At 39.5% G+C, this 26,260-nt stretch overlaps 1 protein-coding gene across 1 annotated transcript; it reads left to right on the top strand.

Moving 5' to 3' along the window:
* The first annotated feature begins 7,529 nt into the window (after window positions 1–7,529).
* On the top strand, window positions 7,530–26,006 carry psma1 (proteasome 20S subunit alpha 1). The gene is made up of 10 exons (XM_072272532.1): window positions 7,530–7,741; window positions 9,877–9,921; window positions 14,888–14,989; window positions 16,331–16,434; window positions 18,891–18,979; window positions 19,856–19,926; window positions 20,413–20,542; window positions 20,631–20,710; window positions 21,316–21,420; window positions 22,867–26,006. The coding sequence occupies exons 1-10, from the start codon at window positions 7,739–7,741 to the stop codon at window positions 22,924–22,926; spliced, it is 789 nt and encodes a 262-aa protein (XP_072128633.1). The 5' UTR covers window positions 7,530–7,738; the 3' UTR covers window positions 22,927–26,006.
* The last annotated feature ends 254 nt before the right edge of the window (window positions 26,007–26,260 follow it).

Below are 26,260 nucleotides of genomic sequence, written 5' to 3' on the forward strand. Positions count from 1 at the left end.
CCTCCACACTACCAAGTATTCTGCCATTTACTTTGTACTCTGCCTTGGAGTTTGTCCTTTCAAAGTGTACCACCTCACACTTCTCCGGGTTGAACTCCATCTGCCACTTCTCAGCCCACTTCTGCATCCTATCAATGTCTCTCTGCAATCTTCGACAATCCCCTACACCATCTACAACACCACCAATCTTTGTGTCATCTGCGAACTTGCCAACCCACCCTTCTACCCCCACATCCAGGTTGTTAATAAGAATCACGAAAAGTAGAGGTCCCAGAACAGATCCTTGTGGGACACTACTAGTCACAATCCTCCAATCTGAATGTACTTCCTCCACCACGGCCCTCTGCCTTCTGCAGGCAAGCCAATTCTGAATCCACCTGGTCAAACTTCTCTGGATCCCATGCCATTTAATTTGGCTTTTTTTTGACACTGATCAACCAAAAAGACACTTCCGTGTCAAAGTGAAAACAGATCTCTACAGAGTGATCTAAATTAACCACGAATATAATACACAAAAAAAATGGTTGCCTTAGTATTCACCCTCTTTATTATGACACACCAAATTATCACCCATGCAGCCAACTGGTTTTAGGTCATATTATTTAAATGGAGATCAACTGGTGTGCAGTCAAGGTGTTTCAATCGATTGTAGTAACAATACATCTGTATCTGGAAGGTCCAACAGCTCTGTGAAAAGGTTATTGAAAAGCACAAGTCAGGAGGTGGATACAAGAAAGTTTCCACGTCATTGAACATCCCTTGGAGTACAGTTAAATCAATCATCAAGAAATGGAAAGGATATGGCACAGCTGTAAATCCATCTACAGCAGGCCGTCCTCAAAAACTGAGTGACTGTGCAAGAAGGGGACTAGTGAGGGAGGCCACCAAGAGACCTATGACAAATCTGGAGGAGTTACAGGCTTCCGTGGCTGAGATGGGAGAGACTGCACATATAACAACTGTTGCTTGGGTGCTTCACCAGTCACAGCTTTATGGGAGAGTGGCAAAGAGAAAGCTACTGTTGAAAAAACTCACTTGTAATCTCGGCTAGAGTTTGCCAGAAGGCATGTGGGAGACTCTGAAGTCAGCTGGAAGAAGGTTCTATGGTCTGATGAAACCAAAATTGAACTTTTTTGACCACCAGACTAAAGGTAATGATTGGCGTAAGCCAGACACCGCACATCACCAAAAACACACCATTCCTACTGTAAAGCATGGTAGTGGATGCATCATGCTGTGGGGATGCTTCATTGCAGCAGGCCCTGGAAGACTTGTGAAGGTAGAGGGTAAAATGAATGCAGCAAAATACAGGGAAATCCTGGAGGAAAACCTGTTGCAGTCTGCAAGAGAACTGCAACTTGGGAGAAGATTAGTTTTCCAGCAAGACAATGACCATAAACAAAAAGCCAAAGCTACATAAGTATGGCTTAAAGCAATAAAGTTGATGTCCTGGAGTGGCCAAGTCAGTGACTAGACCGCAATCCAACTGAGAATTTGTGGCTGGACTTAAAAAGGGCTGTTCACCCACGACCTCCATGTAATCCAACAGAGCTTGAGCAGTTCTGTAAAGAAGAATGGGGAAAAATTGCAGTGTCCAGATCTGCAAAGCTGATAGAGACCTATCCACACAGACTCAAGGCTGTAATTGCTGCCAAAGGTGCAACTATTTTGCTAGAAGATTCGATGGGCCAAGTGGTCTAATTCTGCTCCTATGTCTTAAGGTCTAAATACTAACATGAAGGGAGTGAGTAATTATGCAATCAATTATTTTGTGTTTAATAATTGTAATAAATTTAGACCAATTTATAGAAATTTGTTTTCACTTTGACATGAATGATTGTTTTCTGTTGATCAATGATAAAAGTGCCAAATTATTAATTTGGTAAATCCGCCTGTGATTTACCAAATCTCCTTAAACTGCTAAAGAAATATGGCCTCAGTTGTGTCTTCTTTGTAACTACATCAATATGTTGGGCCCAGGATAGATCCTCAGAGATGTTGACACCCAGGATCTTGAAATTGTCACCCTTTCCACTTGATTCCTCAATGAGGACGGGTGTGTGTTCCTTCATCGTACCCTTTCTGAAGTCCACAATCAATTCTTTGGTCTTACCGATGTTGAGTGCACAACTGTTGCTGCGACACTAATCAACCAGCTGACCGATCTTGCTCCTGTACACTTTCTCATCACCATCAGAAATTCTGCCAACATAGTTGTAATCATCTGCAAATTTAAAGATGGCATTTAAGCCGTAGCTAGCTACACGTGGAGGGGTGTAGAGAGGGTAGAGCAGTGGGTTAAGCATGCATTCTTGAGGCGCATCAGTGTTGAATATAAGTGAGGTGGAGATGTCACTTCCGATCCACACAGACTGTAGACTTCTGGTGAGGAAGTCAAGGATCCATTTGCAGAGGGAGATACAGGCCCAGGATTTGGAGCTTTTTGATCAGAACTCTAGGAATGATTGTGTTAAATGCAGCGCTGTAGTCAATGAACAGCAGCCTAATTTAAGTATTGGCATTGTCCAGGAGATCCAAAGATGTTGCTTTCTTGTGACAGTGCTCCTTGTTAATGTGCTCAATGAAGGGGAGGGCTTTGCCTGTGATGGACTGGAGTCCATCACTTTCTGTAGACTTTTTCATTCCTGAGCACTTCCATACCAGGCCGTGATGCAACCAGTTAGGATACACTCCACTGTGCCTCTGTAGAAGTTTCTCAAAGCTTTTAGTGACATGCCAAATATATTCAAATATATTCAAGGAAGTAGAGGCACTGTTGTTTCTTCTTTGTGATGACATTTTCTGGGACATGAGAGGGCCTTGGAGAGTAGGATTAAGGAAAACCCCAAGGTGTTTTATACATACATGAAGAACAGGAGAATGACTAGAGTGAGGGTTGGACATATCAGGGATAAAAGATGAAACATGGGCCTGGATTTGGAGGAGGTGGGGGGGGGTCTTAATGGAAACTTTCCTTCAATGTTCACCAGTGAGAGGGTCTTTGGCGAATGTGAGGTTAGGACAAACAGGCTAAATATGAGTTTAGCATACAACAGGCTAAACCTGGGCCTCTGTACCTCCCTCTGCAATTGGATCCTTGACTTCCTCATTGGGAGTCCACAGTCAGGGCAGATTCGAAATAATATCTCCTCCTTACTGACAATCAACACTGGCGCACCTCAAGAATGCATGCTTAGCACACTGCTCTACTCTCTATACACCCACAAACTGTGTGGCTAGGCATAACACAAATACCATCTATGAATATGCTGATGACACAACAACTGTTGGCAGAATTTTAGATGGTGACAAGGAGGCATACAGGAATGAGACAGACCAGCTGGTTCAGTGATGTTGAAACAACAACCTTGCACACACCATCAGTAAAAACAAGGAACTGATGGTGGTATTCAGAAAGGGGATGTTGAGGGAACACACATCAGTCCTCATCAAGGGATCAGTAGTGGAATGAGTGAGCACACAGTACTGTGTATTTGTGTGTGAACTTCCTCACTCCCAACTATCAAGGATACCAAATTAAAGTATGCATATATTACCATATACTACCTTGAGATTTGTTTTCTTGCAGGCATTTACCAAAAATAAAAGAAATGCAATAGAATTTCTTGAAAAACTCTACGTAAACAGACAAAGACTGGCAAACAACCAAAGCGAAAAAGAGGCAAACTGTGCAAGTAAGAACATGAATTGTGAAGAGTACTGTGCAAACGTTTTAGGCACATATATACAGTTAGGTTGCCCACAACTTTTGCGCAGTACTGTAGTAACTTTATGTATTGCACTGCACTGTTGCAGCAAAAAAAAACATAACATATAGGAGTGACGATGAATCTGATTCTGATATGGGTCTCTGTTGTGCACTGAGAATGAGAAGGAGGGCAGATATAGAGGAATCATGGTTGGGAAAAGGGGAAGGGAGAGAGGAGAGGGCAGGAAGCACCAGAGAGACATTGTGTAATGATCAATAAATCAATTGTTTGAATCAAATTACCTTCCCAGGTGTCTCAGGGCTGGGTGTATCTGCACCAGTGCCAGCCCCGCCCCGACACTCCTCTGCCACCTCTCCCACAGTGCTCCACCCTCACCATTCTCAACATCCCTTTGCTCCTGCCAGATTTATAAACTCACTCTCCGCTCCACATTGACAAATACAGTACTGTGCAAAAGTCTTAGGCACCCTAGTTATATATGCCTAAGGCATTTGTGCAGTACTGTATATATTTCTCATTGTAATTTATAGTTTTTTATTATGTACTGTCGCTGCACAGCAACATATTTCATAACATATGCCAGTGTTATTAAACCTGAATCTGATCCTGGAACATGTCAAGGTTATGTGAAGGAACTTTTGTAAAACATTATGATATACAAGTCCCTGGAGCCAGATGAGATCTACCACTGGATATCATGGGAACTCAGGAAAGAGATTGTTGCACCTTTGACAACGATCTTTGAATCAGTACTGGCCACAGGAGTAGTACTAGAAAAGTGGAGGGTGGCAAATATTACCCCCTTGTTCAAAAAAGGTAATAGGGATAACACTGGGAATTATAGACCTGCGAGTCTTAAGCAACACACACAAGGTGCTGGAGAAACTCAGCAGGTCAGGCCTACATTTACAGACATGAATAAACAGTTGACATTTTGGGTTGAGATCCTTCTTTAGGACTGAAAAGGAAAGGCAAAGACAAAGGTGGGGTGGGGGGATGGGGAAGGAGGCTAGCTGGAAAATGATAGGTGAAGCCAGGCATGTGCAAAAGGTCAAGGGCTGGAGAGGAAGGAATGTGATAGGAGAGGAGAGTGGACCATAGGAGAAAGAGAAGGAGGAGGGTACCCAGGGTAGAGTAATAGGCAGGTGAGAAGAGGTCAGAGTGGGGAACAGAAGATGGGGTTGGATAGTCTTGAGTCTTAAGTCAATGGTGGGAAAACTATTGAAGTGAATTCTTAGAGATAGGATTTATGAGCATTTGGAAAAGGTTAATTGACTAGAGATAGTCAGCACGGCTTTGTGAGGGACAGGTCGTGCCTCATGAGCCTGATTTAATTTTTTAAGGAAGTGACAAAACAAATTGCTGAAGGTAAAGCAGTAGATGTGATGCATATGTATTTTAATAGGATGTTCGACAATGTTTCCATAGAAACCATAGAAAAACTACAGCACAGAAACAGGCCTTTTGGCCCTTCTTGGCTGTGCCGAACCATTTTCTGCCTAGTCCCACTGACCCGCACACGGACCATATCCCTCCATACACCTCCCATCCAATTTAATTTATTCTTAAATGTTAAAAAAGAACCCTCATTTACCACCTCATCTGGCAGCTCATTCCATTCTCCCACCACTCTCTGTGTGAAGAAGCCCCTCCTAATGTTCCCTTTAAACTTTTCCCCCCTCACCCTTAACCCATGTCCTCTGGTTTTTTTCTCCCCTTGCCTCAGTGGAAAAAGCCTGCTTGCATTCACTCTATCTATACCCATCATAATTTTATATACCTCTATCAAATCTCCCCTCATTCTTCTACGCTCCAGGGAATAAAGTCCTAACGTATTCAATCTTTCTCTGTAACTGAGTTTTTCAAGTCCCGGCAACATCCTTGTAAACCTTCTCTGCACTCTTTCAACCTTATTAATATCCTTCCTGTAATTTGGTGAGCAAAACTGAACACAATACTCCAGATTTGACCTCACCAATGCCTTATACAACCTCATCATAACATTCCAGCTCTTATACTCAATACTTTGATTAATAAAGGCCAATGTACCAAAAGCTCTCTTTACGACCCTATCTACCTGTGAAACCACTTTTAGGGAATTTTGTATCTGTATTCCCAGATCCCTCTGTTCTACTGCACTCCTCAGTGCCTTACCATTTACCCTGTATGTTCTACCTTGGTTTGTCCTTCTAAAGTGCAATACCTCACACTTGTCTGTATTAAACTCCATCTGCCATTTTTCAGCCCATTTTTCCAGCTGGTCCAAATCCCTCTGCAAGCTTTGAAAATCTTCCTCATTGTCCACTACACCTCCAATCTTTGTATCATCAGCAAATTTGCTGATCCAATTTACCACATTATCATCCAGATTATTGATATAGATGACAAATAACAATGGACCCAGCACTGATCCCTGTTGCACACCACTAGTCACAGGCCTCCACTCTGAGAAGCAATCCTCCACTACCACTCTTTGGCTTCTTCCATTGAGCCAATGTCTAATCAAACATTTCTCAGTGGTAGTTTCATTCAGAAAGTCAAACCTGAGATCCAGGCAAAACATGGCTGTTTGGATTTGAAATAGGCTTGCCCACAAAAGGAGATGGTGGTAGTAGATGGAACATATCCTGCCTGGAGGTCAGTGACTAGAGGTGTTCTGCTGGGATCTGTTCTGGGACTCCTGTCCTTTATAGTTTTTATAAATCACTTAGATGAGGAAGTAGAAGGATGGGTTAGTAAGTTTGCAGATGACACAAAGGTCGTTGGTGGTGTGCCTAGTGTAGAAAGTAGTTGTAGGTTACCAAGGGACATTGACTGCATGCAGAGTCAGGCAAATGGAGTTCAATCCAGATTAGTGTGAATTCATACACTTTATAAGGTCAACCATGAAGGCAAAGTTTAATGTTAATGGCAGGATTAAAAGCATAGAAACATAGAAAACGCACAGCACAATACAGGCCCTTTGGCCCACAGAGTTGTGCCAAACCTTACCTACCTTAGAAATTACTAGGCTTACCTAAATCCCTCTATTTTACTAAGCTCCATGTACCTATCTGAAAGTCTCTTAAAAGATCCTATCGTATCCGCCTCCACCACCGTTGCCGGCAGCCCATTCCACGCACTCACCACTCTCTGAGTAAAAAAACTTACCCCTGACATCTCCTCTGTACCTACTCCCCAGCACCTGAAAGCTGTGTCCTCTTCTGAGTAGGAAAAAGCAGTGAGAAGGAACAGAAGGATCTTTGGATCCACTTCTATAGATCCCTCAAAGTTACCACACAAGATGATAGTGCAGTTAAAAAGGTATATGGTATGTTGGCCTTTATAGTCGGGGGAGTCATTTCAAGAGCCACGGGGTAATACTCTATAAAACTCTGGTTAGACCACACGTAATTATTGTGTTTAGTTCTGTCGCCTGATTATTGGAAGGATGGAGAAGCTTTAGAGGACATTTACCAGGATTTTTTTTACATAATGTGTGGTAAGTGCATGGAGCGAACTGCCAAGGGTGGTGGTAGAGGTAGATATATTAAGGATTTTTAATAGATTCTTTGATAGGCACATAGATGAAAGGGAAACGAGGGTTATGTTGGAGGAGAGGGTTAGATTTATCTTGGAGTTAGTTAAAAGATCGGCATAATATTCTGGGCGAAAGGGCATGTACTGCGCTGAGACTTACAGAGATGGCACTGGGAACTCTGGAGAAACCAAGTGTCAACGTTAGAAGGAACACAACACCATCTAAAAACTGACCCGCCCATTCAGGCGCCGTTTGCACAACCTGTGACAGAATCTGTCGATTCCACATTGACTTCATTTGCCAACACAGAAGCGGAGTGAACCAAGTTCTCCCCCAGTCCAAAGATCCCGAGAAAGAAAGAGAACTGAGACGTTCGATTATTCGTTTCTATTTAGTTTCCTGGTTGGCCCTCAGTCGGAATTAATCAATCGACGAACCTATCGATCTCCCGATTGATGCGGGAAGGGAACGGCGTAGCGGTGGTAAAATGGTAGGAAGCGGGTGGTGGGCTTTGGTGTGTCTGTAAGTCAGAGGGGACAGCGAGTTCGTGGTCGCAGTACCGTCCGTGATGACTGGTCGGGTTGAGTGGTGTTGTTTCGCCGGTCGGTTTGGCCTGCATTGTACTCGGGCGCCGGTTTTGTGCCGAGTCATGTTGTAGTGGCTGCCTTAGGCCGCGGCTGGGAGCCGGTGCCAGGGCGCACAGCTTTCCCTCCGACCCGGGGCGACGGCCTAGGCATCGGCACCGGTTCTTGAAAACTCGCTGAAAGTTGGCGTCCCGCCTGTTTTATATTCGGAACCCGGGGCGTGGAACAAAGTCTGCCTAGTTTGGGTTTATTTTACAACGCCGTGAAATACTTACAAATACTCAGTGTGAATGTAATGTGAAAATGAAAGCTAGCTCGTCTTTAATCAAGATGTTCTCATTTCGTTTCCTTATGGAGCTCATGTAATATACATTTAAAATGTCTGTTTCACCTCCAGTGAATTCATTTTCAAAATGTAATCTTTTCTTTTGTAGACCAACGCGACTGTCAACTTGTACTCCATGTGGAGTTACAAGTTTATATATATATATATATATTTTTACGTTTTGATTCAATGGATCGTATTGTCTAGTATAAGCAAATAAAAAAGCTTGCTCGTCATTGAAGTTGTATCTTGTTCAATAAATAGTTCATCTAAGAATTTGACTTTTGAAGTAAAGTTTTAAGCAGGAGCACTATGGTGTTCAACAAGGCCGGATGGAATGATGAGGCATTCTAATTCCAGGTCTAGGTGCAGTATAGGCTAAATAAATAAATAAATAGGTTTAGTTTAGGCAATGTCTCAAAAAAGACGGCATCCATCAATAAGGACACTCGGTCACCCAAAACATGCTCCTTTCTCATTATTACCATCCAGGAGGCGGTACAGGACCCTGAAGACACTCAGCGTTTAAAATCACATTTAAAAGTTCTTGCTAACTCTAAATTGGGAAGGAAAACATTTGCAAAAGGTGGAAACAGATTTGATTGAAATAGAAAGAGAAATCTGGATTAATTTTTGACTGCACTGCACTATTCTCTTCTGAAGAAGACTCCCCCATGTTTATGAAAGTAATCTTTCAAGGCCTGATTGGTTATTTGGCAGTAATTATATTCATTTAACTTATTCAAAATTCAATTATGTCAGTTCCAGTTTTTCTCTTGATTAACTAGTGGCTGAGTATAGTCAATTTAAGCCTTGCATCAATTTTGTTGTTTAGTCTTGTTGACAAGGTAAATTAATAATATATTTCTAGGAAAGGGCAAACCATCCTTCACTGATCCCTTTAATGTGCAAAGTTGATATGCAGCAAAGGTGGGAACAAGCTACTGAAGTGGATAATCAATCATGATTGTAAAATGGTCAAGGCCTGAAGGATTAAGTGGCTTCGACCCATGATTTTTGTAACGTGGCCACTGGAATTTGATGTCTTTTTGTGCCATAATAATAGTAAACATTGTAAGTTGTCAACATAAGAGATAATCCTCCAATTAAATTATTTATTTATGCGTGCATTTGTGCACGTACATTCTTATTTTATCCTCCTTCAGGACTGTCTTGCTTTGCTCCAGATTTATTAAGTTAGCGTAGGTTTGTGGCTAGGGCTTCTCTTAAGAAAGGAGCATGAAGTAAAATTTAACCACTTTGCTTTCGAGTTCTGTTAGACTTGAGCTCTGCTTGCATTAGAAAAGACAGTTAAAATATACAAACCTCGCAACAATATTGCAGACTTTAGAAAATCCAAACTGGGTTGCCTTTCAGTTTTCATGTGCAAAATGATACGCTTTCCTTTAAGGCATGTATGTTTTGATTAAATGTTACATAGTTTTATGCATATTAACATTGTTTTGTCATTGGGCTAAAGCAAATTCAGAAACTGTGCTACATTCAGTTTTCAGATTAGATTCTGTGGATAATTGTTAAGAATTAGAATGAAAATATGTTTATTGTGAAATGTAAATAAACTTTGAATATCAATTAAATTTGGTGATTGCTTGCAGAACTATCTTTAGATACACAATAATTATTCAAAAATAGTTACTGTTAATCTTCTAGTCATTGTAAAAATATTTTATACTAATCTTTTGCTATTTGTTACAGTTCCGTAATCAGTATGATAATGATGTCACAGTTTGGAGTCCACAGGTAAGAAAATGTGCCTTTAGGGCAATGTTCTATTTCATTACAGTTTTACAGTGAAATCAAATTGTTACATACATGGATGCAATGATACATTTCTGCATAGTACATCATAATGGAGTAAGCTTGCTTCAGTTTCAGTGCTAAGCACAGAATCAAGCCCTTCTAGTACAGTCGCACCTCTGTGTGAGTAAAGAAGCCTCCCCTTGAATATTTCATCTTTCACCCTAAACTTAAGATCTCTAGATCTCATCCAATCTCATGGGAAAAGCTTGCAAGCCTACCTAATTTTATATAGCTTTATAAGATCTCCCCTCATTTTCATGCACTCCAGGGAATAAAGACCTAACCTATTACTCAGCTCCTCAAGTCCTGGCAACACCTTGTAACTTTTCTCTGTACTCTTTCAAGCTTATTGATATCTTTCCTGTAGGTGAGTGACCGGAACTGCACACAATGCACCAAATTTGACTTCACCAAAATTTTACACAACTTCAACATAACATCCCAACTCCTGTGCTTCATGCCCTGGTTATGAAAACCAATATGCCAAAAGCTCTCTTTACTATTTTGCCAACTTGTGATGCCACTTTCATGGCATTAAGGATCTGTAGTTCCAGGTCCTTTGTTCTACTGTTTACCTTAGAGCTCTCACTGTGTAAGTTTTCCTGGTTTGTTTTCCCTCAGTGCAACATCTCTTATTTATCTGTGTGTTAAATTCCACCTGCTATTTATAAGACCATATTTTTCCAGATGATCAAGATAACCATGCAAGCTTTGATAGCTATCCTCATTGTCCACTACACCTCCAATCTTGATGTTGTCTGCAAATTTGCTTATCCAGTTTACAACATTATCATCTAAATAATTAATACATATGATAAACAATAGACCCCGCACTGATCTCTGTAGCACACTACTAGTCACAGGCCTCCATTCAAAAAGACAGACCGCCAATCACTCTCTGGCTTTTTCCACTCAGCCAGTGTTGAATCCACTTGGCTATTTCATCCTCCTGAATACCAAGCAACTGATCTTTTGAATCAGCTTCCCATGCAGGACTTTGTCAAAGGCCTCATAAAGTCTATATAGACAACATACACCGCCCTTCAACCACCTTGGTTACCTCCTTGGAAAACGACCTACCATGCACAACGTCATGCTGACAATCCTATCAGGCTGTCTCTATCCTGTCTCTTATAATACCATCCAATAATTTACCATGATTGACATCAGGCTTACAGGCCTATCATTTCGTAGCTTATTCTTTTCTGGAACAACATTAGCTATCCTTAAGTCCTCTAGTGCCTCATCCATTTTAAGTACCTCTACCAAGGCCCTGCAATTTCTGCACTAGACTCCCTCGATGTTCAAGGGGTGGGGGGCCTCATCAGGCTTAGAATTTATCCATCCTAATTTGCTTAACCCACCAAGCACCCGTTCTTCTGTAATCCAGATATGGTTCATGACCTTACTACTGTTTTGCCTCAGTTCTATGGACTCTGTGTCGATCTCCTGAATAAATACAGATGCAAGAAATCCATTTCAGATCTTCCCCATCTCTTTTGGCTCCATGCACGGGTGACAACGCTGATCTTCAAGTGGACCAATTTTTCCCTTGCTATCCTTCAGCTTTTAATATATATGTCGAAGCTCATGAAATTCTCCTTCACCTTGTCTGCCAGAGCAACCTCATACCTTGATTTCTTGCTTAAGTGTTCTCTTGGATTCTTATACTCCTCAAGCACCTTATTTGTTCCTTGCTGTAACAAGAACATAGAAATTTTGTATTTTAAATATTTCGCTTTTTCAACTTACCGAGCATCCCATTGCCAGAAACAACCTATCCCAATGCACACTTCCCAGATCCTTTATGATGCCTTCAAAATTGGCCTTTCTCCAATTTAGAATATCAACCCAAGGACCAGTCCTGTCATTCTTCATAATTACCTTGAATGTAAAGGAATTATGATCACTAGGTCCAGTGTTCCCCTACATATTCTCTGTCACTAGCCCTGCACCGTTTCCTGATTAAGGATACAGTATCACATTTTTTCTAGTTAGGATCTCTGTACGTTGATTCAGTAAACTTTCCTGAATATGTTTTACAAACTATCCTATCCAGTCCTTTGCTAAATGTTAAAAATCAACTACTGTCAAACTCATTTTTCTTGCAATTGACTTCTGGAGAACTTATACCACTCACATCTTTCTTTTTGTCAGTGACGCAACAGTGGAAACTGCGAGCAGTTTCCGACTTTCCGACTCTTGGGAGTGCACATCTTGCACAACCTGTCAAGGTCCCAGAACGCATTTTACATAGTCATGGATGCTCTACTTCCTGAGGAGGCAGAAGAGAGCTGGACAATGCACAGCTATATTCATGTCCTTCTACAGATGCACAGTAGAGACTGTTGGTGCAGAAACTACACTGTGGTGGACTGGAAAGCTCTAAAACGGGTAGTCAAAACTGCCCAACACATCACCAGCACCGGCCTACCCACCGTCAAGGATATATATACAAAGAGATGCCAGAAAAGAGTCAGTTATGTCATGATCCCGCACGCCCTGCTCACAGTCTGTTTATCCCTCTCCCATCAGGGAGGATGCTACATACTATTCAATCCAGGCCCACCAGATGCAAACATTCCTTTCCCCAAGCAGTGATGATCATCACCTCCACACCTCCCACCTCCCATCACCACTACTTTATCATTTCCTGAGAGTCACCTTATGTACATACACTCTTGTGTCTAGCATTACTTCATGAGAGTATAATCAGTATCTGACTGTATATAAAGTGTATTTATATTTATTGTTTTTATTATGTTCTTTATCTTATTGTGTTTTTTGTGCTGCATTGGATCAGGAGTAACAATTATTTTGTCGTCCTCTACACTTGTGTACTGGAAATTATATTAAACAATCTTGAATCATCTCTACAAATTTGCTGCTCTAAATTGCACTGATTATGTACTGAATACAGTTACATTTATGTGGTCATTATTTTTTATTCCTTTGTTCCTCCCATATGCCTTAGTAGACAAGGCCTCAACTATGTCTTTTGAGCATTGCCATGATATTTTCCTTGATGAGTAATGCCACCCCTCCCCTTTTAATACCCCACCTTCTGCCACGTCTAAACATTGGAATCTCGGAAGACTGATTTGCCATTTGTGCCCCACATACAACCAAGTCTCACTAATGGCTACTACCTCCTAAATCTAAATGAATATCCATGTTCTATGTTCACCTGCCTTACCTACAATGGTCCTTGCTTTAAAACAGCCATCTCAGAGCATTAGTTCCATTATGGTCATCAACCATTTGATTTTTGTTTTTAATTGTAAGCTTAACATGTACTTTAACCACAGCCATTTCACTGCTGCCCTTCCATTCTGGTTGCCACCCCACTGCAAGTCTTAAGTTCCCTGGAGCAGCACAGACAAACTTCCCTGCAAGGATTTTGGTCCCACTCCAGTTCAGGTGCAAACTATCCCATTTGTACAGTTCCTACTTGGAAAAGAGCCCAATGAAGTAAAAAAAAACTGCAGCCCTCCCTCCTGCACCATCTCCTTGCATTACTTTCTCATTTCTTGTCTCACCACCCTGGAGGACATGTTCTCTAAATTAGCATTCAACTCCCTGAACTCACTTTGCATTACCTTGTCACCCTTCCTCCTTATGAGATTTCTACTGATGTGGACCATAAGCAGAGATTTGCCTCTTTTAAAACCTCTTGCCTGAAGTTCAATGTCCCAGCTCCTGCTCACCGAATTTAAAAAGAACATCCAATGACTTGCCTCTTTAAAAAAAAAATGCATGATGAAAGATACTGGATGACATCTTCACTGAATATTTGTGGCTTGTTAATGAAGGTTAAATAATTGCATGCAGTTGATAATATAAAGTAAGACTGCAATTTGGGCAAATTGGATCAGATCTTTTTTATATTCAGATGTGTAAATCAGTTATTATTTTAACATAGAAATATTAATTCAAAATTTCTATAATGTTCAAGTTATATGTAAATAATTACACTGAATCTGCAGCACACAAATTGTCTACTTGGTCCAGTAGGTTTTTGGCATTTTGTTTTTGCTCCATGCTCACCTCTCTTCAACTAATCGTTCCTTTTTGTAATGTGTGCTTCAAGTATTTTATTGAAACATTATTATTTGTTTCTGTGATGTGGATGTTGTGGTTATGCAGCTTGATGCTGTCCATCCCTGATTGCTTTTGAGGGCCATTAAGTGGGTTTGGAGTGATGTATCACCCTGATGGTGAAGGCACAGAACCACTGTGGGATTGAATGATGTGGGTATTGTTGATCCAGAGGTCAGAGTTGGTCTATAAGCAAAGAAGCAATGGGTCGTCTTGTGGATTAGAATACAGGCAGTTCTTAACCGGCATCCAATTCTCCACTCCCCACGTTCCCATCATTTCATTGTGGGAAATTGTGGCTCATCCACAAACGCAGATGTGGAGCTTGGCAGCATTGTGAGATTGAGCTAGAGTAGGTGTCATCAGTGGGTGTCACACATTTGGATGATGTTGCATAAGGCCATATAAATGAAAAATGTGACTCGGCCTATCATAGGTCCATGGGCACACTTAGTAAGCTATGCAGCGTCAATTTCGTTGAATGCAACAGCAAGAGCAAACTGCCACCAGATAAGGATTGTATCAAACTTCCAGACAACAAGAGAAATTGTTAAATAAGGATAATACGAATAACAAAATTAATCTGGAGGTGAATTATGAGTAAGGATTGGATGCCAGAAAATGTAATTTCTGATGTGAAAGACCCAAGTTGGAGTATTTTTTAATGTGGAGTTGTTTGGAACTTGAATGGATTTGAATGGTTACTCACCGTTTCTGGAAATAAGATTATTTTGAAATAGTGTGAATCGATACTGGTGTAAATTTGTAATCTGAGCTAATTTTGTTGAATACTGTTTTGTTTCTTTAGGGGCGTATACATCAGATTGAATATGCCATGGAGGCAGTGAAACAAGGTTCAGCAACCGTTGGGCTCAAATCAAAAACACATGCAGTTCTAGTAGCTTTAAAGGTAAAAATGTGGAAATATAATGGTATTGAGTAACCTTACTGTTCTTCTGTGCTAATTGTTTACTTCAGAAAGAGATTCATTCTGTTTCAAGCAACTTGAATAAATGTATATAAACTTCCAAAAATCAGAGGTTAATCTTATCGTTAAACAATCGTTGTTAATCTTATACATTTTTTTAGCCCTTAACTCTGAGTGGAGTCATCAGGATGCCATCATGACGGCGTTTTTTTTTAGCAGGCTTTCTTATTTTTACGAGGCTGAGTTGCTAGCTCGACACTCAACCACAGATGGAAAGCGTGCAAGGGAGCCGGCTGGATTCAAACTCGGGAGCCTTCGCTCCAAAGTTCAGCGCTGATGCCACTACACCACCAGCCGGCTACATCTTATATATTTAGAGCATAAAAATACACCAATTAGACGAACAAGTCTGTAGCAGTATTTCTGATATACAAGACCACCTCATAATTTCAAGTTACCCTTTCCTCACCTTTAAAGCACTGTGCTTTTTGGATAGGGCCTGCTTTACTCAAACTAGTGACATAACTCTAAAATGATGAACATAATCAAGTTGTATTGTGTTTGAATAAAACAAATTTATTCTAAATCTTTGTTAGTGCTTATCACTTAATCTAAAATGTTTTTTCTTCCTTCAGTTGCCTCTTTCATATTTATCTCTCTTTTCTTTTGCTGGTTTACAATTCAGTTTATCAGGCACTCCTGATTCAAATGTTTGTGTTTAATGAGTGAGCCAAAAGGGGGTGTTTCCACATGGGCACTTTTCCAAAAGGGGTCATTACAGAGAAATTCAGACTGAAGATCTGGTGAACAGTTTACCAATCTTTGCCTTAGAGATTGAAACAAGTAAAACAGATCAAACCATTGCACAAATTTAAGGATCCAAATTAAGACTTTTGATTAGTCTGTGAAACAGCAATTGCAGCATAGCCCAACTGAAGATTGGGCTATGTTCTTAAATTTTAATGTTATTTACATTAAAATGATCATAATTATCATCTGTGATGGATTCCTATGTGTACTTAAAAGCACTAACAATTTGAACGACCATCTTTAAGAAATGGAAGTCAGTGGGATTTCAGGGCAAGAACTTAAATCTTCCTCAGGATTTTTTAGTTGGACAAGTCACCTTTTCAAGTTTTAAGGAAACTGGGATTTGTAAGATTAAGGATATATTTGCATCCATAACTTGTACTTCATTTCTTACTAAACACAGCTTGCTGAATTTCTCCACCATTTTTTTCCCTTTTGTTATCCTTTTTGTTTATAATTCCTTATTCTGCTAATTTTTCATTGTAGTCACCTTTTGAACCATTTGTTTTGCAGCGAGCTCAATCAGAATTGGCTGCTCACCAAAAAAAAGTACTCCATGTTGACAGTCATATTGGCATCTCCATTGCTGGGCTCACAGCTGATGCTCGACTGCTGTGGTAAGTATTTGAACATTAGTCAATCTGTCCGTAATTTGTTGAGTTGCAATCATTGTTTTGTCATGATATTAAAAATATACAACATTGATTACAATTCTGTAATAGTTGTCTTTCATCCTGAAATGAGGCACAGAGCAATTAATTCAACTTCTATGGAAAAATACAGTTGCAAGAAAATGTTTGTAAACCCTTTGGTTTTCTTCATTAATTACTCATAAAATACGTTCTGATCTTCATCTATGTCACAATGATAGATAAACTCAATCTGCCTGAACTAATAACACACAAACAATTGTACTTGTCATATCTTTATTGAATGCATTGTTTAATCATTCACCGTCCAGACTGAAAAATTATGTGAACCCTTGTATTTAATAACTGGTAGAACCTCTTTTATCAGCAATACCTTCACCAAACTTTTCTTGTAGCTGCTGATCAGACTTGCACAATAGCTGGGAGGAATTTTAGACTATTCTTCCATACAAAAATGTTTCAGTTCAATATTTCTGGGATACCTTGCATGAACAGCCCTCTCAGTTTGGTTAAGGTCTGGACTTTGACTTGGCCATTCCAAAACACAAAGTTTCTTCTTCTTAATCCATTCTGTTGTTGATGTACTCTTGTCTTTTGGATCATTGTCTTGTTGTATCATCCAAATTCCATTAAGCTTCAGGTGACGGTCCGCTGCCCTGACGTTCTCCTCTAAAGTATCTTGGTACAATTTTGAATTCATTGTTCTCTCAACGATTTCAAGCTGTCCAGGCCCTGAAGCAGCAAATCAGCCTGAAACCATGATGCTCCTTCTACGATGAGATGGAATGAAGTTTTGGTGTTGGTGTGCAGTGCTCTTTTTCCTCCAAACATAGCAGTGTGCATTTCTGCCAAAAGGTTCAATTTTGTCTCATCTGTTCTACAGAACATTGTCCCAGAAGCTTTGTGGAGCATCCAGGTGGTCTTTTGCAAACCTGAGATGTGCAGCAATGTTTTTGGAGAACAGTGGTTTCCTACATGGTATCCTTCCATGAATACCATTTTTGTTCCGTGCTTTTCTTATAATGGACACATGAATAGGGATTTTATCTAGAGATTTGTGCAGGTCTTTTGCTGGTACCCTTGGGTTCTTTTTCACCTCGTTCAGCATTGCACATGTGCACTTGGTGTGATCATTGCAGGATGCTCACGCCTAGGGAGATTAGTAACAGTACTGAATTTCCTCCATTTGTAGACAATTTCTCTTACTGTGGACTAATGAACACTCAAGTCTTTAGAAATGCTATTGTAGCCTTTTCCAGCTTCATGCACCTCTACAATTCTTCCAAGGTCCTCTGAAAGTTGTTTTGATTGAGACATGGTGCACATAAATAGATCGTTCTTGAGAAGAGCAGGCTCCAATAATGACCTGAATTTGCAAGTCTTTTATAGAGGTGGGCACCTCTATGACCCACCCCTCTAATCTCATTTCATTGATTGGAATACCTGACTCCAAATAGCTTTTGTAGAAGACACTATCCCAGAAGTTCATATATTTTTTGAACCCTAGACTGTGAATGTTTAAATGGTGTACTCAGTATTGATGAGAAGTACAATTGTTTGTGTGTTACTAGTTTAGGCAGATAGTGTTTGTCTATTATTGTGACATAGTTGAAGATCAGACTACACTTTAAGAGAAATTAATACAGAAAAAGTAATTGCAGAGGGTTCAGAAACTTTTTCTTGCAACTTTATATAATTTTTAGAAATACATCAAAATGCTGGAAACACTGGCAGGCAGCACTTGTAGAGAAAAATGAATAACATTTCAATTGGAAGACCCTCCTTTGGAACTTACAATTAAATTGTGGACTATAAATGGTCGTGCTTTTATCTTCACCTAACAGTGTTACATGGCACATAACTTGTCATCAAGATATTGTGTTAACATTGCTGTCTAGGGATTAATTATCAGCATTTCGTTCATGTAGTATTTTCTTTCTTTAAATAACCTGTTGGTAATTTTTGATGTGCCAAGGTCAATCAGCATTAGGAAAATGAAATATGTTCATATTCCAGGAAAATTGTTGTCTTTGGGAACATGGAGACAAGAGGAAATAAGCTATTTAATTGATCAAAGCTGTTCTTTTCACATGATTCATATTGAACTATGACCAAGTTTGCATTTCTTTTTACCCTTTATCTCTTAACATGTTATGCTTATAGAAGTTTTTCAGTTTTATTGTTGATTGATTCCTTGATGTTCTCAAAAATCGTTGCCAACTTTTGCTTTAGGCAGGAAGGAGACAGTGGAGGTTAGTTAGAGTATAGGGTTAGGGTAGAGTGAAAATGGAAGACAAGGGGGTAAACAATAGTTGCCCTATCTGTCTTTAAAGCAGTTACAAATTACTGTTTTAGTAATGCTTTATTTCTTTAACTAATGGTCTGTGCTTGTGATTTATAATGTTTTTATCCTTTTGCTGCAGCAATTTCATGCGTCAGGAATGTTTGGATTCAAGGTTTGTGTTTGACAGACCGCTGCCAGTATCACGTCTTGTGGGCCTGATTGGAAGCAGTATCCTTTAAATATAAATGGACTGAAACATTTGGTTTTATAAGACCCTAAGATGTAGGAGCAGAATTAGGACATTTGGCCCATCAAGTCTGCGCCACCATTTCAACATGGCTGATCCATTTTTCCTCTGCACCACTCTCCTACCTTCTCCTTGTATCCCTTCATGCCCTGACTAATCAAGAATCTATCAACCTCTGCCTTAAATGTAGCCAATGACTTGGCCTCCACAGCCACCTGTGGCAACAAATTCCACAGATTCACCACTCTCTGGCTAAAGAAATTTCTCCTCATCTCCATTCTAAAAGGGCCTCCCTGTATCCTGAAGCTGTGTTCTCTGGTCTTACATACCCTCACCATAGGAAACATCTTCTCCACATCCTATTGAGGCCTTTCAGAATTCGGTAAGTTTCAATAAGGCCACCCCTCATTCTTCTGAATCTCAGTGAGTAGAGGCCCAGAGCCATCAAACACTCTGCATATGACAAGCCTTTCAATCCTGCTATAATTTTTGTGAACCTCCTTTGAACCCTCTCCAATGTCAGCATATCCTTTCTTAGATAAGAGACCCAAAACTTCTCACAATACTCCAAGTGAGGCCTGACCAGTGCTTTATAAAGCCTCAACATTACATCCTTGCTTTTACGAAATATATTCTAGTCCTCTCCAAGTGAAAAGTAACATTACTGTACCTCTTCCTAGAGATGCTGCCTGGCCTGCTGTGTTCTCCAGCAACTTTGATGTGTGTTGTTATTATGTCTTAATGTTCCTTTTCTTTGTTACATTGGTAGTTGGTAAGCGCAGTTGAATTTCAAATAAATATTACCAGGAACTGTTGCGTTGGTATGGAATACATTGAACAATTCTTTAACCATTTAGAAACTCAAATTCCTACACAGCGGTACGGAAGGCGACCATATGGTGTGGGATTGCTTATCGCTGGTTATGATGTAAGTTACAATCATTGCTCTAACTTTAACCTAATTAAAGCAGAGTAATGATATACTTAGAGCAAGATGATTGATTTCAATGTGTGTGAGCCTTGATGTTGTCATTGACTGCGATGAAAAGGAACTTGGATATTTAAATGTGTTATCAAGTGTGGGTGGCATGGTAGTGTAGCGTAACGCTATTACAACATCATTAACCCAGGTTTAATTCTGCTGCTGTCTGTAAGGAGTTTGTATGCTCTCCCAGTGATCATGTGGGTTTCCTCCCACATTCCAAAGACATTCATGTTAGTAGATTAATTGGTCACATGGGTGTAATTGGGTGGTGCAGGTTCATTGAGCAGAAGGATATGTATGTTGCTGTACGCTTTCTGTAAATAATATAAATAAAATAAAATTATAACAACTTAAGCTTTCACAGTGCATTGGGAGCTACTTTCTGCTTTAGCTTGTCTGATTAAACCAACCTTCATTTTTTACTTTAAGGACATGGGCCCTCACATATTCCAGACATGTCCATCTGCTAACTACTTTGACTGTAAGGCCATGTCAATTGGTGCTCGTTCACAATCTGCTCGAACTTACCTTGAGAGGAACATGGAGGCATTCCAGGACTGTAAGTGTGAAAAATTTGTTGTTTTTTTTCTCTGTTATTCGTGTTTTTGTTCATCACTGATTTTATTCACTGTTTTATTCATCACAAGGTGACTTGAATGAATTGGTTAAACATGGTCTGCAAGCCTTGAGGGAAACACTCCCTGCTGATCAGAATCTTGCTACGAAGGTATTAGTTTTATTTATTACAACACGTTGTGATAGAGTGTCCTGCGATTCCACATGGTGTACAAGGGACTTTGGATTTACATTCCACTGAAAGCACTGGAGTAGTTGGTACCTATAGTAAGACTTAATAATTAGGATGCAATGAAAGCCATGACTTCTATGCATTTTATTTTACTAAAATAAAATGCAATAGGCTTGTCCAGAGTAGTGATTAATATTTTCTCTCACTGCAATGAAACAAAAATGTTTTATTTCTTTGGAAAAACCTTTCTAATGAATGAAACTAACTTATCAGTAACACCTTTCTCCCCCTCAAGTTCTGAGCTGTTGCTTGTAAAAATGTACATTAGTATTCATGACAAAATACAATCTGCCAATAGTATAATTAAATATTTTTGTTTTTTTAATTGAACATTAAATATAATTTAATACACAGAAGCCATATACTCCAGGACTGATTTTATACTAAAATGTAAAATAGTTATGTGCTAATCTATTAATTCTCAATTGAATTGTAAAATTCTACAATTTTAATTTAGTCTTGGAGTTTGCATAATGTTAAGCTCATGCAGCATTGCCTAAATTTGAAAATGTATTTTCCTTCAGAACGTCTCAATTGGAATTGTGGGTAAAGACATTGATTTCACTATTTACGATGATGATGATGTCGCACCATTTTTGGAAGGCTTAGAAGAAAGGCCTCAGAGAAAGGTATGCACATAAAGTAGTGGTATTGCTGCACACTCTAACTGTGTTTGTAACCATATAGTAAACTGCTCTGAAACAAGAGAAAATCTATAGATGCTAGACATCCAAGCAACACAGGCAAAATGCTGAAGGAACTCAGCAGGCCAGACAGCATCTAGGAAGAGTACAGTCGGCGTTTTGGGCCGAGACCCTTTGGCAGGACTGGAGGGAAAAAAGCTGAGGAGTAGATTTTAAAGGTGAGGGGAGTGGAGAGAGAAACACAAGGTGATAGGTGAAACCTAAAGGGGAGAGTTGAAGTAAAGAGCTGGGAAGTTGATTGGTGAAAGAGACAGAAGGCCATGGAAGAAAGAAAAGGGGGGAAGAGCACCAGAGGGAGGCGATGAGCAGGTAACAAGATGAGGTGAGAGAGGGAAAAGGGGTTGGGGAAATGGTGAAGGAGAGTGGGGAGGGGGGCATTACCAGAAATTCGAGAAATCAATTTTCATGCCATCAGGTTGGAGGCTCCCCAGACAAAATATAAGGTGTTGTTCCTCCAACCAAAGTATGGCCTCATCATGACAGTAGAAGAGGTCATGGATAGACATATTGGAATGGAAAGTGGAATTATAATGGGTGGCCACTGGGAGATCCTGCTTCTTCTGGCAGAAGGAGCGTAAATGCTCGACAAAGCAGTCTCCCAATCTATGTTGGGTCTCACCAATATAAAGGAGGCCACACCGGGAGTACCAGACACAATATATAACCCCGACAGATTCACGGGTGAAGTGTCGTCTCGCCTGGAAGGACTGTCTATGGTCAGTCAGTGTCAGATATTTGCACAAGCGTACCTCTATGTCACAAACCGCAAGTCAAAAAATATATTAGACTACTTGCAATTTCTGTATATTTTAAATCAAAAGGTCCCCTTTATTAAGATGATACACCAGAGACTCCTGTTGAGTAGAATTTTAGATAATAAATATTTTGCAGAGAAAATTTCTGGACTTCAGCTAAAATTGCACCGCATGCCACCACTGAAAGTTTGTTAGGCAACTAAGACTACTCTATTTCCTGACTTAAGTTTACACAATTTTCTTAAAATGGTTAGGAACCTTTGGTCCTATCAATAAAGCAGCCTGCCTGATCAATCAGCAACATTGTGTCATGCTTTATCAGCTCAAACATTTTTGATTTTTTTATATTTGAACAAATTATTGACTCCTCAAATCTCTGTGTTGATATGTAACTGATTTGATCCCAAAGTGATTATTTTTACTTTAATATGTAGTGGTGAATTTTATTGTTACTGATTTAATATAAATTGTAAGTACTTTAAAAGCTTTTGAAACACTTTACTGTATGACTGTAAATATTTTCTACTGATTGAGGATATGAATTCAAGTTTGTAAGTTTTAGTTGAAATGCAGACTTCTTTTTCTACTTTATTAATATCAGAAAAATATCTTACAGGCAGCCCCATCTGATGATGCCCCTTCATCTGAAAAACCAGAAGAACCAATGGAACATTAATCTATTGTCTATTTTGTGCTTTGTAACTATTTACAGCACAGCTTTGGCAGGGCATTTCAGAAACTTGTACTTAAATAAAATGAGGACAAAAGAATACTATAATTGACTTTTTTCTATACAGATTTTTATATCTATCAACATAAACCATCTGCGAAACTAATAAACTTGTGTATTACTGGAAGTTGCAAGTTTATTTTTTGGTATAGAATATAAAATGTTTGGTTAGACAATTACTGCATGAAGGTCATATTTCAAAGTTGCAAAGCTTCATAACTGAGAAGATGTAAACTTTGCATCTGATAGTAACTATGTCTAATAATGAGTCAGTAGAATAATGCCCTTTTTTTGAGTTGGTAGATTTTAAGTAGGATCGGAGTAATTTTGGTGGACCTGGCCTTGGTGTTGAGCTTTTATCCTTGATTATCAGCTAGTATCTGCAGACTGACAATATTGAGTTAAGGTAGGCACAAGAGGTTGCAGCTATGGAAGCAGCTCGTTGAGCCAGCCGTCCCTGCTCTTCTTGAGCATCGATATGATTCATGCCCTTTTGAAGCAGGTGGGAACATTTGACTTCAGCAGTGAGAGGTTGAGGATGTCCTTAAACACTCCCGCCAGCTGGTTTGCACAGGTATTCAGTGCCCTGTCAGGTAAATAAGCCCGCTGGGGGAACCAGAAGTAAACAATTACCCAGCTGTGGTTTCTGTGAAGGCTACCAATCCTTTTCATAGAATTTCGTTCATGTTATTCATGCTATGGTAGCATGCGGTTAGCACAATGGTATCAGGGCTTAGGGTGTTGGAGCTCAGAGTTCAAGTCCGGCACCATCTGTAAGGAGTCTGTACATCCTCCCGCCAGAATGAATGGGTTTATCCCCAGGTGCTCTGGTTTCCTTCCACAGTCCAAAGACATAATGTATAGGTTAATTGCTCATTGCAAATTGTTCCGTGATTAGGCTATGGTTAAATTGGGGGTTGCTCAGTGGCACGGCTCAAAGGGCTTATCCCATGCGGTATCTCAAAATAAGTATTCATTGAATTTTATAGGAACTATCATCTCTTCCCTTCTCAACAGGCACTAATAGGTTTTTTTGATTTCTTCATCTTTCTTCATTTCACTACATATCATGGAAGTATCCCCCTTCATTGAATTATATCTTTAACCATACCCATCATTTCTTCAGCAGAAGATGGGTTTATCATCTCTAGTTTTGGAATAAGCATGTGTTTTTTTGTAATTCAGGACCCATTTCTTCCACTAGGGGTTTATTGGAGAGACCCATTAATGTTTACAACACTGAAGGACTATCTGGGCTTTTTTTGCTGGAAGCAACAAAAGCAAACCCAGGACCTTAGTTACCTTCTGCAGCACTATATTTACCTCCTCTTAAAACCTGAAATAACTTTTCTCTTCAATATTTTCTGGGGAATTGCTTCATAGTCAGGCAATGTTTTTAATGGATTTTTCCATAGCCCATGTTTATTTCAGTGATTAAATAAATTGATAATTTATCATCATGGCTTCAAAGTTAAAAGTAAATTTATTACAAAAGTGTGTATGTGTCACTCTATATTACCCTGAGATTCATTTTCTTGCATTCACTGTAGAACGAAGAAATAGAATAGAATCAATGAAAAACTACACACAAAGATTGACAGAGAACCAATCTATAAAAGAAGACATTGTGCAAGTACACAAAAAACTAATAATAATATGTAAATAATGCTGAGAAAATGAGTTGTAGTGTCCTTGAATGGTTGTAAAATCAGTAAAGCATTGAGGTGAGTGAACTAGGCTTTCTAACTTCACAGCCCTGTTGGTTGAAAGATAATAAATGTTCCTGAACCTGATGGTGTGGGACCTAAGGCTCCGATACCTCCTTACCAATGGTAGCAATGCAAAAGGAGAGTGACCTGGAAGCTGGGGCTTATAGATTCTGTTTTCTTGTGGATGTGCTCAATAGTGAGGGGGGGGGGGGGTTCCTGTGATTCAATGGGCTGTATTTTTGTAGGCTTTCCTGTTATTGGGTATTGGTGTTTCCATACTAGGGTGTGATACAACCAGTCAGGATACTCTCTGCTGTGCATATATAGAAGTTTGTCAAAGTTTTTGATGACATGCTGAATCTGCATAAACATTTAAGAAAGAAGAGGCATAGCCGTGCCTTCTAAGTAATTCTTTAATTCTGAAGTAATTTGGATTCTTGCACGAAGAAAATAATATTGCCTATTCATCTATGCAAGTACTGTTTAAAAATCTGTTGAATCTTATGTTAGTGCAGTGACTACTTATCTCTTGTTCTAGCTTCCATCATTGGTATCAACCTACTACCAGATACTTGCTTATGTTTTCTAAATGCACGTAAAAAGTGAAAGCTTAAACTGGAAGGTTATGGGCAACATTAGATTAGAAATCACTGCACTGCAAGAATTTATAAGATTAATAATAGTATTGATATACAACTGGAATGATATAATGGATATCCAAGCAAATATATCACTGTTATACACAAAATGCTGGAGGAACTCAGCAGACAGGCAGCATCTATGGAAAAAAGTACAGTCGACGTTTCAGGCCGAAACTGGAATGTGTGTTGCTTGGATTTCCAGCATCTGCAGATTCTCTCGTTTATATCACTTATATTGGGTTATGGTGCAAGTTTGTCTGCAATGTTACTAAGCAAGTGCAAGATAAGCTCAGGTATCATAAAAATAATATCATTCTGCACTGCTTCCTCGAGTCTGATTTGAGTTGGCCCACCAAGTTATGACAGACATTTTTAGCCAAATTGACATTTCAAGTTTGCCAAATAATTAATGAGCTATCAGATTAAAAAAAAAGCCTGTGAATTATGAGATAAAATTTGAGCCATACATAAAGATAGCAGGTATGTGTTGAGTTGGTAGCTCTCAATAAGGACATTAAAAGGACAGTTCTCAGTGACATGCATTTAACAGGGGGAGTGGGAGGGGTATGGAATGTATTATTTCCTGTTTCTGATCATGGTGGAGTTAGCCTCACTGAAAGAACATCTGAATGTATGCTGAGGATTTGGCTGTAATAAATCCTGCATTGAAATAAAATTTTATTGAGGTTGTGTTTTTTGAGAATAGTATTCTTTGGACAAATAAGTTCTAAAGCTATACGTCTTCTATGATGTATGACCTGTAAGTTCATATTGAACTGCTTTTCCTTTCAAGTCTTTGTTGGTGTATTATCCTTTGAAGATTTGCAGTGCATCTGCACAATTTACACATGCTGACATTGGTGCCATTTACCCTGCAGTCATAAACCTTACCTTGATTAAAAACAATGTAAAAATTAAAAGCAGCATGCT

The sequence above is a fragment of the Mobula birostris genome, chromosome 11 (assembly GCF_030028105.1).
Source record: "Mobula birostris isolate sMobBir1 chromosome 11, sMobBir1.hap1, whole genome shotgun sequence".
Lineage (NCBI taxonomy): Eukaryota > Metazoa > Chordata > Chondrichthyes > Myliobatiformes > Myliobatidae > Mobula > Mobula birostris.